The sequence below is a fragment of the Tupaia chinensis genome, unplaced genomic scaffold (assembly GCF_000334495.1).
Source record: "Tupaia chinensis unplaced genomic scaffold, TupChi_1.0 Scaffold000094_1, whole genome shotgun sequence".
NCBI lineage: Eukaryota > Metazoa > Chordata > Mammalia > Scandentia > Tupaiidae > Tupaia > Tupaia belangeri.
Genome location: NW_006159556.1, coordinates 3,856,594 through 3,868,969, shown reverse-complemented (window position 1 = coordinate 3,868,969; position 12,376 = coordinate 3,856,594). Strand labels below are relative to the sequence as shown.

Below are 12,376 nucleotides of genomic sequence, written 5' to 3'. Positions count from 1 at the left end.
CTGAACTTTCACATTGTCTTACAGATTCATAATGTCATTAAACTCCTTCTCAGATGCCACACCACCAACCCAGAAGAAAATATTTGCTGTTTTATGGTGTGTACTTTTTTCTTTGTCTAAGTAGTATTAAATTTGTTATCCTATCTTCTGTAGCTACAACATGATTTTGAAATTTCTTTTTTTTTTTTACCATGAATATTATGATAAAAGACAAGTCAATACTTTGGTCCAAGGGTTAATCCCACTTGATAGTTAATTATTATGAAATGACATCTGCTGGTTTATACTGATGAGTAAGTGCTTTAGTCTTATGATTTAAATTACATCCCTCTAGATTTTTCTATCAGTACTGACTTTTGGTGACAGTATAAATAGTACAGTAAGATTCTTTCTTTTCTTCCTTTTTTCTTTTTTTTTTTTTAATTGTCAGAGGGTATGTGCACTTGCCAAAGAGAGCTACATAGAGAGGGAAGAAGCATGCCCAATGGGCATGGCCATGCCAGGCTTCCTCCATCCTGTTGAGATGTTGGGCCTCATGTGCATGCACCCAGCATGTTTTCAAGACAGCAGCACCAGGATTCAAACCATGCAGTCAACATGGGCATCTGGCGCTCTTAAACACTAGGTAGAAGGCTGACCTTACCATAAGATTCGTGAGATATACTTTGTTACATAGATAGGGGAAACCCAGAGTGATCATAGAATGCTAACGGTTAGGTGGCTACTTTTCTGTGGTAGTGATAGCTGTGACCATGTGGTAATGAATACCTCACTTTGAGACCAGCAGATGGCATAATAGTTATGTCACTGGACTCCCACATGGCCAACTGAGGTTCGGGGCCCAGACCCAGAGGTTTGATACTCAGGCCAGGAGCATTTGCATGAGTGCTCAAAATCCCAAGAGAAGAATGAAGGAGAAGGAATTGCCACATGGCCAGCCCCCCTGGGGGGTGATTTCTTGCTTTCTCTGTCATTCCAGTGAGCACACACATTTTATAGCAAAAATCTTTCTTAAAAAGGAAATCTCACTTTAACTCTGTTTTGTTCATAGCATGCGTTGCCAGTCCATTCTGAACATGGCAATGTTCCGATGTAAGAAAGATGTGGCAATAAAGTATTCTCGTACACTGAATGAACATTTCAAGAGTTTTCTCAAGGTTGCCCAAGCATCTTCTCCATGCATTGCAAGGTAATTATAAGTCGAATGCAACTAATTTCTCAGACTGAGTCATTTCTTTACTTACCTCTTGATTTGCAAACGTGTGTGTGTGTGGTGTGTGGGTGTTTGTGTGTGTGTTTGTATGACTTTGTCTGTGGGCTGATTTGTTCCTTAAATTTCAATCGTTAGCATATTTTTGCCTTTTCGAGAATAGTCATAAATCAAGGTTTTTGCTGATTAGATAATATATGAATGTATATGTTACGAATACACACACACACACACACACACACATATTCAGCTGAAATTCTAGAGCTCTGAGGGTCTTTAGATATGCCTGAGAGCATACAACAGCTCAAGGCAGACACAGCAGATGAGAGTCACAGTGCAAGAGCCTTCCAGAGTCATAACCCTTCCACTCCAGTGATATTAAGAATGAAAGAGATTATTTCTAGCAACATTCTTTTCTCCATTCTGTGAAATGAAATTGCTCCCTTCGCTGTAGGATGCTGATAGACAGAATCCTAGTGCAGGCCTCTGTAAGACGGTGTCGTCTTCCCTGTGGTCCTTGCCTAGCATTTTGTAAAATGTGACCCTACTTGTGAAGTTCTCCATTCTTTTAGGTTTTGCTATTCTAAGGATGTCATGTAACTAGACTGCCCCATTTCCAGCACATTCAAGAAGAGACTCCCACGTGGCCTCTCTAAAAAAGAAAGCCCTGACTGAGAAGTAATTTTTTACCTCTGAAAATTTTTCACAATTCCCGTATCTGAGAGAAAATTCGAAGCTAACTGTCAGTTACATCATTTAGATAACACCTTCCATCAGTATATATTGAGCACCTTCTTCATACCAACTTTATTTTTTTAAATTTTATTTTCATTATTATTTTTTAATTTGCTGTAAGGCACATACACTCACGAGAGAGAGACCCAGAGCGAAGTGAGAAAGTAGAAAGTAGGCCGCCGGGTATGGGACCCATACTACGATCAGCCATGGGGGAGTCCAGCGCCTTAATCGCCTTACCACCTGCTGGCCCTTTTTATTATTTTTATTTTAGGTCTTTGCCATAGGGCGTGTGCACTTACCAGAAAGGAGAGAGACAGAGGGAAAGTGAGATATTATCTCTCGGGGGGCGGGCATGCCACAATTTATCCCCCCTCCATTCTCCTTCTGGGATCTTGGCACACACGAACTCGTACCTGGCGTGAGTTTCAAGCCATCAGTTCCAAGATTTGTGTTGTGGTCGACCATGTGGGGGTCCAGTGCTGTAACCACTACACCAAATGCTGGCCCCCTCCACACCAAGTTTACAGGTGCCAGGGCTACAGCTGTAAATAAACAGACCGGAACCGCTGCTCTTGCTAAACTTGCTGCGAGTCCTTGAAGATGCGTGTTCTGCTGTGGGTACACTTAGGATCTGTGCAGCCAGAGGGCAGACAGCACGTCACAAGCGACTGCTGCAACTCACTGTATATCAACCGGCATGTTTAAAGCCTTATATAGGGCATGTGTGCTCACCAGAGAGGGAGGTGGGGTGAGAAAGCCAGGGGCTGGTCATGCTGCAGTCCCTTCTCCGTTTTCCTCTTGGGATTATGGGCACATGCACACTCACAGAGGGTTTCTCAAACCCTCAGTTCCAGGACTCGAACTGTGCAGTTGCTCATGTGGGTTCAGCTGCCACCTTCACAACCATGCCACCTGATGACCCTCTATTTACTGTTTTTGTTTCGTTGTTGTTGGTTTTTTTTTTTTTTTTTTGCCATAGAATGTGTGCACTCACCAGCGAGAGACAGAGAAAAGGAAGGTGAGAACTCAACCCCAGGGGTGATGGCCACACTGCCATCCCTTCTTATCCATTCTCTTACAGGATTTGGGAAGCACACACATGCCTGGGGGGATTTTCAAACTGCTGGTCCAGGGCTCAATCTGCGGAGTCAGCCATGTAGGAGTCCAGGGCCTTAACCACCATGCCACCTACTGGCCCCTGCATTTACTTTTTGTCTAAGTGATTTCAGTATCTTTCTCATTGGATCCATATCAAGGCACGAACTAACCTGCAGGTCCAGGCATGCATCTAAGAGCAGAGTAGAGACTAGTCCCCAGGGCAGCGTCCCTGCCCATCTTCCCATAGGCTTCCCTGTATCAGCTCACTCACAGATTCCAGAGTATTAGTCAGAGCCTCCTTTCAGCACCCACTGTGCCAACTGCTAGTAACACAGACTGATCAGACACGGTCTCTGCCTTCATGGTGCCAAGTCCCAGGAGAAGAAATAGAAGGGAAAGGTGAGACAGGAGTGGCAGGAGGGAAACAGAGATGCACCCACAGTGTAGGAGCGGGTGCCACGTGCAGAGCTGGTGCCCAGCCAGTGCTTGCTGAGTGGAGGAGAGGGTGACATACATGCAGGAGGACTTCACAAAGGTCAGAAGGGACCAGAGGGTGGCACAGCAGTCCAGTCTCACACGGAAAGGTCCCTGTTCGAGCCTGGAGACCTCCCTGAGTCCGCTGGGTGTTCGCTTGCCCGTGATCCAGAGCTGGCGGAGGACTGGGTGGGTCATGGCATGAGCACCCTGGCGTGGCCACTGTCTGTCTGAATGTCTCTCTGTCTCATTCATGGAGAAATATTGGGTCATCAGACATGACTTATTTTTCTGTTTCTATGCAACAATGTGTGTCATGACTTTGCCAATGACCCAGTAGATAAACTTTAAAAAGAAGTTCGTGGAAAAACAGAATTAAAGTAAGAGTTTATTTTGGTGCAAGACTGTGAAATCCATTCAAAGTTTTCACATAAAAGGTATTTTTCTTGTGCTTTTTGAAGACCCCCGTGTGTGTGTGTGTGTGTGTGTGTGTGTGTGTGAGAGAGAGAGAGAGAGAGAGAGTGGTGGTGTCCTACTAGGATAAGTTGGACAGGTGGGAGGAGTGCCAGGCCAAAGAACTAAACTATGCATGTGGCCCAGGAAGGCGTATTTGAAATACAGTTAGCCCACTGGGGTGTCTCTTTGACCTCATAGAAATGGCCTGAGCACTGCAGCAGGTGCGCCAGGAAACTGTGACTTGGATTTCAGGTCCAGAGACAGGAGAGCTGTGATCTGGGGGTCAGGGTGATTAACCAGTTCTCTCTCTTCCCCTCCACCTTCCAGAAGCACAGGCGCACCATCCCCACTGTCCCCAATGCCTTCTCCTGCCAGTTCTGTAGGGTCCCAGTCAAGTGCTGGCAGTGTGGGGAACAGCGGGCTGACTCCCACCATCAGCACCCCAGTCACCATCCAGAACATGACGTCTTCCTATGTCACCATCACCTCCCACATCCTCACCGCCTTCGATCTTTGGGAGCAGGCTGAGGCCCTCGCGAGGAAGAATAAAGGTGAGTGGCTCTGGGGTGGCGGTTGGGAAGGATAGCGTCGTTGGCTTGTACGTTATGTTATTACTTCATGTTGTTATTCGCAGCTCTTACTCTGCTCGTCTTTTCTCATTCTGCCCATTACCTAGTTGCATTTCTTCCTCGAGTTCTGCATGGAGCTGGAGTCTGTGGCTTAGTAAATCCAGACTAGAAGTAGCAGTAGCACCCTTTCCCTTCAGAAGGGCTGGTGTCTTTATTTCAGTCTGAAGGGAAACACTAGCAGAGGGCAAGGCAGACAAAGAAGGAGAGGCACTAGCTGTTCCTGGTCAGGACGCCTTGGAGATGTGGAGGGGCACTGCCCAGTGCTCAGTTTGTCTTCAGCGAATGTTAGGAAAGACGGTCGGCTGCTGTACCAGAAACGGCATAGTAAACCTTCTGGAGACTTGTTTGGGGCAGAAGGCCCTGGAGATATCTGAAGTTTCAGAGTGGTAGAGCACACAGTCGGGGGAACTGCTTGGTGTCCAGGCTTATGACCACGAAGTAAATGCTCATGAATGTGAGGCTAGGGCCAGTGTGTATTTCTTCCTAGATGTGGGGAACTAGGCAGCCAGCTGGCCATGGCCACTTCATTACCCCACAGCTTCCTAGGGCTTTATCCTTCTTAGGAAACTAATAACACTTCTAATAATGAAGGCCCCCCCCCACCCCAACTCATGCATCCATTAATCAAAAAGTATAAATTGGGGCCAGCAGGTGGTATGGTGGTTAAGGTGCTAGACTTCCACATGGCCAACTGTGGTTTGAGTCCCAGGCCTGGTGGTTTGCTTTCTCACATTCCCTCTTTCTCTGGTCAAATTAAAAAAAAAAAAAAGTAATAATAAAATTAAATTTTTTTAAAGGTATAACTTGAGTGATTTCCTAGTGCCAGCCACTATGTTAGGCATTATGAATTTGATTCTAAAGTAAACCTGGTTCCCATCTGTCTAGTCTAGTGAGAGGATATGGAGAATTGGCAGATAGTTAATGGTAGAATATGTTTTGAGCTGTGATAGATGGAGTGCAGACTGTTAGGACATAGTTTCTGGAACCTTGATTTTTTGTGTTTGCATTTTCATTTGTGTGTGTAGGCATACTTAATTGGTGGTGTTTTGTTTGCAGAGTTCTTTTCTCAGCTCAGCACAAACACGTGCACCTTGGCCCTCAACAGCAGTCTGGTGGACCTGGTACACTACGCAAGACAGGGTTTTCAGCAGCTGAAACAAGCAACCAAAACACCTTAATGGAGGCCCAATTGATTCAATGCCTTGAGGACATATTTTGCACATTGGAAGCCTCAGAAACAGCCCAGACATTTGTCTCATCAGGACACCATAGTGATGGAGAGAGGAAAAGCACCATGAGATGGCCAGGACACTTGTCCACATAAATGCCCAAGAACTGTGTGATCGTTGGCTGGACACTAACATTATGCAGAAACAGAGATGAGGAGGCCAGCCCAGAGATGATCCTGCCTTTCCTAAATAAAGGACAGAAGTGCAATGTAGCCTGAATGGACGAATGAATGGTCTGGAAACATTTCTGAAATATTTTTAACCAGCAGGATGCAAATTGCACATGAAATAAGGAGAAGCAATTTCAACTCTGAAAGCAAATTCCCATCTCATCTCAGTTAACCACACTAGTCCATTCCCAGAAGAAAATTTTTTTTAATGATAATTTTTGGTGAAGGGTTTCGTGGACAACTTTTTGTTTTCTTTTAAGTTTTAGAGAAAACATTTGTTTAATAAATTCTGATGGCCATCTGTAAAACATTGTGAAGGACTCCACTGTACCCCACTTTCTGCCAATGAACAGTGGCGTTGGTAATACCAAGCGCTGTCAGAATTTCTGACATTGAAGGCCGGCCCTCTCTCCCACCGCATCCCCGAGAGCACCGCACATCTTCCCAGCTCTGGTTTCTCTGTTGTACCGAGGCACCCCGAGTTGGAGCAGTGGAGAGAGAAGCCGGGTACACATGGCAGCCATCGCAAGGGCCCTGTTCCTGCTCCCTCTTCAGTGAAAGGGACTCTCCAGCAAGGTGGTCACCATTGACTGTTTTCTGAATTTCTTACCATGGGGAAGAAGGGAACCAACACTTATACCTGACCAGATGGCAAAAGTGCTTTTTCATGTTTAAGTTGAGCTGGAATTGGAGGTGCTGATCTGTGGTCTACAGCTATGTGGTAACTCATGTTGTCTGACCAACTCTGAGTTTTGTCAGTGAACAAAGAAAAATGAAATCTACTTCTTAGAGAGGCTATATTTTTCTGCTACAAATTATTTTATATTTATAGCAAAACTAAACTTTCAGAGCCCTTGATTGTTTAGGGGAAATAACTTCCTGAGGGGAGGCGGAGATTGGGGTGGTAAATTAGACTTTTTAAAAAAACCCTCACCACATGCCTTCACTCTTGAGTGTTCTCGGTCAACTAGAGCTGATGACGTTGAAGAGGAACCGTGGTCTTCCCGTAGGTTATTACCAGACTGGGTGCATTAATCCCAGTGCATCCTGAATGACCCAAAGTAAAATGTAGAATTCCCACCTGCCCAAAAGCACAGATTTCCTTTTTCATGGAAACTTCAAAAGGTTATTATTGGAAATGTTATTTTGAGTGCAGTGTTTTTGAAAACCAATTCTTTTTCTCCCCTTTAGAAACAAGTAGGATTTGCACATGTGTTAAAGTTGAGGAGTGAGTGTTATCCCCACCCTGAATTGGTTTCCTTCCTCCACCTTCACCCTGTTCTGCCCCGCTACACGTAGTTTCCTGCCAAGCATGTTTCACGTGATTACATGTATGTATAGAGAAAACTCTCTTGGTAGTTTGGTAGTACTCAGAGCGATGAGTGGAGGATGGGAGCCATGCTACTCTTCCCCAGGATGAGTTGTTTGTGTGAAGCTGTTCCTTCAGTGACCCCGTGTTGAGGGTTAAAGCCGGAGAGTGGCAGCACAGTCGCGTGTGAGCATAAGACCTAATGTGGCATCCTGATGAACCGATTTGATGTACTGATGTTTTTTAAGCAAAGCCATGGCCCTTTCTCAACTACCAGTTTAAAAAGCCTTTTGTGGAATGAACAATAACCGCTTGGGAGGTCGTGTGCCCATCTCTTCTCTGTGGGGACAAGGCCCCCAGTCTAGCTTTCGTGATGAAAGTCTTTCTTTTCCTCCTTCCCTTAACCACCCCCTTCCCCTTTCCCTTCTGACTCCCTAGAACAAGCCACTTGTCCACGGTGAGGTGCGTTTTTTCATGACAGGTGGGTCTGCAGACTGTTCTTTCACAGGCCGCAGTGCTCCCTGACTGAAGACTATCCAAGTTGATTTCCCAGCCAATTCTAAAAGAACAGATTGCATTTTTCAGTGGCCTTATTCTTTGTGGGGTCTTTTTTTCCTTCTTCTGAATGCTATGTCCACATATTATTTGTCTAGCCAATTTGTTACAAACTTACAAATGTGCGTAGATTCATTGTACTATTCTGGTCATTGGGTAGTCCCCATTCTTACCGCAACACACATTGTACCTGAAAGAGAATTCTGAGAGGCTGCCTTTTCCACCACAGGGTGTGAAAGGTAGTGGCTGATGAATCCTTAATGTTCCTAAGGTCTTTTGAATGTTACCATTGTATATTGAAATCTGAAGGACTTCTTAACACCATTCGCACTTTTTCATTGCATGCATATAATTCCCAACAGCAAAAGCTGACGGGGTAGATAATTGGAATGGACTGGATGATAAGATTAAGCCTTTGAATATGTGAAGTCCCTTGTAACAATAACAATAATAATAGTACACACTTCACAGTGAGACAGATATGAAACAAGGAGTGAAAATAGTATAAGTCTTGTCATTGGCACTACAAGTGTATGTGAGAGAGAGCATGAGATAGGAAAAGGAAGAATACTATTTTGCTTTTAAAAGTGTTGAATGTTTCTATCTTTTCGGGCAATAATTAAAATGTGAATCAATTTAGGAGCCCTGCTAAATAATGAACAACACTTTACTGAAATATACAGATTACTCTGAGTTAAAATTATATTTTACAAAAACATTGGCCACATGTCAGGGCAGTGAAGTAGGAAGGCTCCAGTTATCAGGGGTAGGATTATAGTAGGATGATTTGACTATTATTATGAATTGATCACAATACTGAATGGGAAAAGCATCTAATTTCTTTTCCTTTTTTTTTTTTTTTTTTTTTTTTTTAACAAAAGGACCTTTGTTTTATAGATCTGTTTTGACCAAAATGTGTAGCTGCTTCCTTTAGACAGGTTGCCGTACTTATCTCTCTTGTTCTGTAGCCGTTAATGCCACATCTCAGGATGTTTAGATTCTAATGAACTCTATCCCTTTCTGGCTAAAAAGTTGCCTTAGTTGGTACATTGCATATTAATGTTAGTAAAATCAGGAGCTTCTTATTTTATTATTCTTGTTCAGTAATTTTTAGAAGTAAAAAGAAAACAATTGTGTCCTCTGCAATGAACTATTCTCTCTGATATACAAAAGAATATATTTATATATATACATATATATGCACACACATACACACACTCTCATATTTACAGAGAATAGGAGCTCATTAAATTGGATCAATTTATTGTGCCTTTGTTGACCAAGTTTAATTTTGAAATGCTGTATTAATTTTTCCCTGGCTTCGAGGGATGTCAGGTGAGTCTTGAACCTTTAACTTTTTTACCGTAAGAAGTTTGAGGAGTATTTGCGCAGTATAAGGAAAATGAACCAAATAAGGTTTGATGTTTGGATTTTTTTTTTAATGAATTTTTAAAAACTCCTTCCTATCACAGATTTTCTCTACTTTTTTCTTAATGGTTTTCCCAAACACTACAAAATGTCTTTGAAAAAGTTTACCACTTCATTGATTATACCCTCTACCACAGATTAGCAGTATTTAAATCTTGCAGAAATATTTGGGCTTCTTTTAGACACACGGAAGTATACATTTCCTCACTGGAAAGTGAGTTACCCACATTGTGGCTGTGGAGGGATGCCAGGATTGGTGATGGTGGCTCCTGTTCTTTGTACTCCTTCCTCTAGTGGGTTGTACCCTGTTCTGGGTCCGATGTAGAACTGATGGATGTCAGGTATTGCCCTGTGCCTTTATTTGTCATCGGTTTCTTGGGGGAGAGTGTAATGGCAGAGTGACATGGTGTGGGGGATTTTCCTTCTGGCATTGCAAGTGGTGTTTCTACCACGTAAGCCTCAATCATGACGCGGTCCACGTGTGTTAGTTTCTTGGCGATCGAGAACGCACATCTCTTCGTGACTCATGATCACAGCCATGGTCTTAGTTCTCATCTATGATGAGCTGGTGGATACCATCCACCTTTGCTTGAAGTGGCTGTCCTTTCTGATGGTCCTAGGGGAAATTGCTCTGTGCTCTGTTTCATGGCGTGACAGCTGTCGGCAGGTACTGTGCTGGGTAGAGAGGTGCCTACCTAGGTGGGAGCCTGTGAGGGCAGGGAGAGAACATGATGTCTCCTTGTGACCCGTATGTTGATATATTGGCCTGGGAGAACAAGGGCTTGTAACCACTGATGGCAAGGCCAGCCGAGCTGCGCTGGGTGGACCAGGTGGTGGTCTACCTAAGGAAGATCACTTGCTTTGCTTGAAAGTAGATGTCTAAGTGATGCTTAACACAGGCAGTATTAACTTCACATTTTGTTCAGGCCATCAGCATGTATTGTTAAAATTACTGCACATCCCCCTGAGAAATCAAGTATACACTGTTCACGTTGGGGTGTGTGTGTGTATGTGCGTGTGTGTATGTGTGCGTGTGTGTACGTGTGTATCCTGACTCTTCTGTTTTTTTTTTTTTTTCCTTCTTCTTTTTTCCTGAATGTGATCATGTTTTGGATGATACCTGAGCAGGGTTGCCTTTTTTATTTATTACCATTATATATTATATTATATTATATATTTTTTGCTTTCTTATAACTTTAGAGAAAGTTGAATCTTGGTATTATTAAAATTGTTTAAAAAGGAGTGAATCGTCCAGTTGATAAATGAACATCACTGGTCTTTGAAGCAATGAGTTTTCCTTTAATTACTGTGGAATAATGTGCCAGCTGTCACCAACACAAGGATTTTGTACGTCGGGTGGGGACACAGCAGTGCTCTTGCTGGGAAGATGTGCAACACAGAGTCGGGAGGGGGACTCCGTGTATTTTATCGATGTTAGCAATGAACCTGCAACTTGGGGCTTTTGTGCATAAAATTTAGCTGCCTTGTATAGTCCTTTGAAAGAGACATACACGATCTGTGAGGAAACTATAGTTTGATCTTTTTTTTTTTGTAAGGAAAAAAAACTTACAAAAGATCTTTCCAAAGATAATGTGCCACAGATCTTTTGTTTGATGTTCTCTGTAATGAGGATTAATTGCTGTTTAAAAAAAATGTAATTGACTTGTTCATCTTTCAATTCTTTCCTTTTCACAAGAGGATTGAGCTGTAAAACAAACAAAAAAAAATCAATAAAAATTCAGAGAAATCATTAAGATGGAATCTATGCCTTCTGTTTTGCCTGAATAAAGTAGCTCCTAACGTTGCTGTCTGGCTGTCGTCTGTAGCCCGGGAGAGTTCCGGTGGAGTGACACGCCCTCATCCTCAGATGGCTTTCCTGCTGCAGCAGGGAGAGAGGTGACCAGGAGGTCGGTCATCCTCACGTCTGGTTTATTTTCAAGGCCCCAACACAGACCAATTAGCTGCCATCACCGACGTGGCTTTATCCTGATAGCGACTGCAGCAGAGACCGAGTTTGCATGTTTTCCGTTTATCTGCCGGGCAGGTCAGTTTGCAGAAGGTTGATATTGAAAGGAATTCGAAGCTTCCTGCTCTTCTCCCTTTACCGCCCTCAAGAAATAATATTCTACCTCTGTGGTTTCCAGGGATTGGAAAGGCCCGAGGCTCTGAAACCTGACTCCCTGAATTCGAGCCCAGGTTTTCCCCTCTCAGGGTCGCACTGTGTCGATCTGGTGTCTACTCAGTAAGATCACAGGGTCCCATTAGACAAACGGCAGTGCTGGCTGACTCCCTCCCCTCACCGCCCCACCCTATCCCAGGTCTGACTCTCTGGCTTCCCCCTGAGCACCGAGGAGGACCTGGCTGCTCACCCCTGCTCTTCTCGTGGCCCTCACAGCAGTTCAACCTCTGCTTCTCTCGGTCCTGATGCAAAATGTGAGTCTTCGGTTAAGCTATGCTCAGCAGAACTTTCCATTATAAACATGGACCCCCGCAGCAAGCGTACAGTAAAACTGACCAGACACCAGTTGCTGTGTGGGGGGCTCACACGGCCACTGTGGAGAAAGGAAGTGTTTTCGTTGATTATGAGAAACCATAGGGAGGAGATCTGCTGTGAACTGAGCCTGGAAAGATGGATCATCAAATCTCTTCTGGGTCTTTAACCTTTTTCACAAAACTTTTCCATGTCTTTGATAACTTTATTTTTTAATGTACTTTTTAAAGAGGTATTTAATTTTGTTATTTTTAAATTTGGCTAGAAAAAGAAGAAAAGTGAGAAAGCAAGCCACCAGGTCTGGGACTCGAACTGTAGTTCGCCATGTGGGAGTCCGGTGCCTTAACCACCATGCCACCTTCTGGCCTCCTTTAATAACTTTAAATGTCCAGGTACAGACATGCCAGCATATTTAAGCAAACATCTTGTTAAGCATTATTTCTAAACTGAAAATATTAAAAAGAATGGTTCTGTGATTCCCTGAAACAATACATTTGGGCAAATTCAAACTGTTTCCTTGTTAAGAGTCCCAGAACTGGATTGTGACGTGGAAGGATGTTTTTCCTCTTGTTTGAAAATGTTCATATAT

General features: G+C 43.6%; 1 protein-coding gene across 1 annotated transcript in view; it reads left to right on the top strand.

Annotated features, from left to right (window-relative positions):
• AFF1 (ALF transcription elongation factor 1) overlaps positions 1-11,050 on the top strand; it is a 236,826-nt gene extending 225,776 nt beyond the window's left edge. The window contains 4 exon segments of the mRNA XM_027769864.1: positions 25-96; positions 1,052-1,189; positions 4,304-4,527; positions 5,662-11,050. Coding sequence (XP_027625665.1) covers positions 25-96; positions 1,052-1,189; positions 4,304-4,527; positions 5,662-5,783 — 556 coding nt within the window. The 3' untranslated portion in view covers positions 5,784-11,050.
• Positions 11,051-12,376: the final 1,326 nt, after the last annotated feature.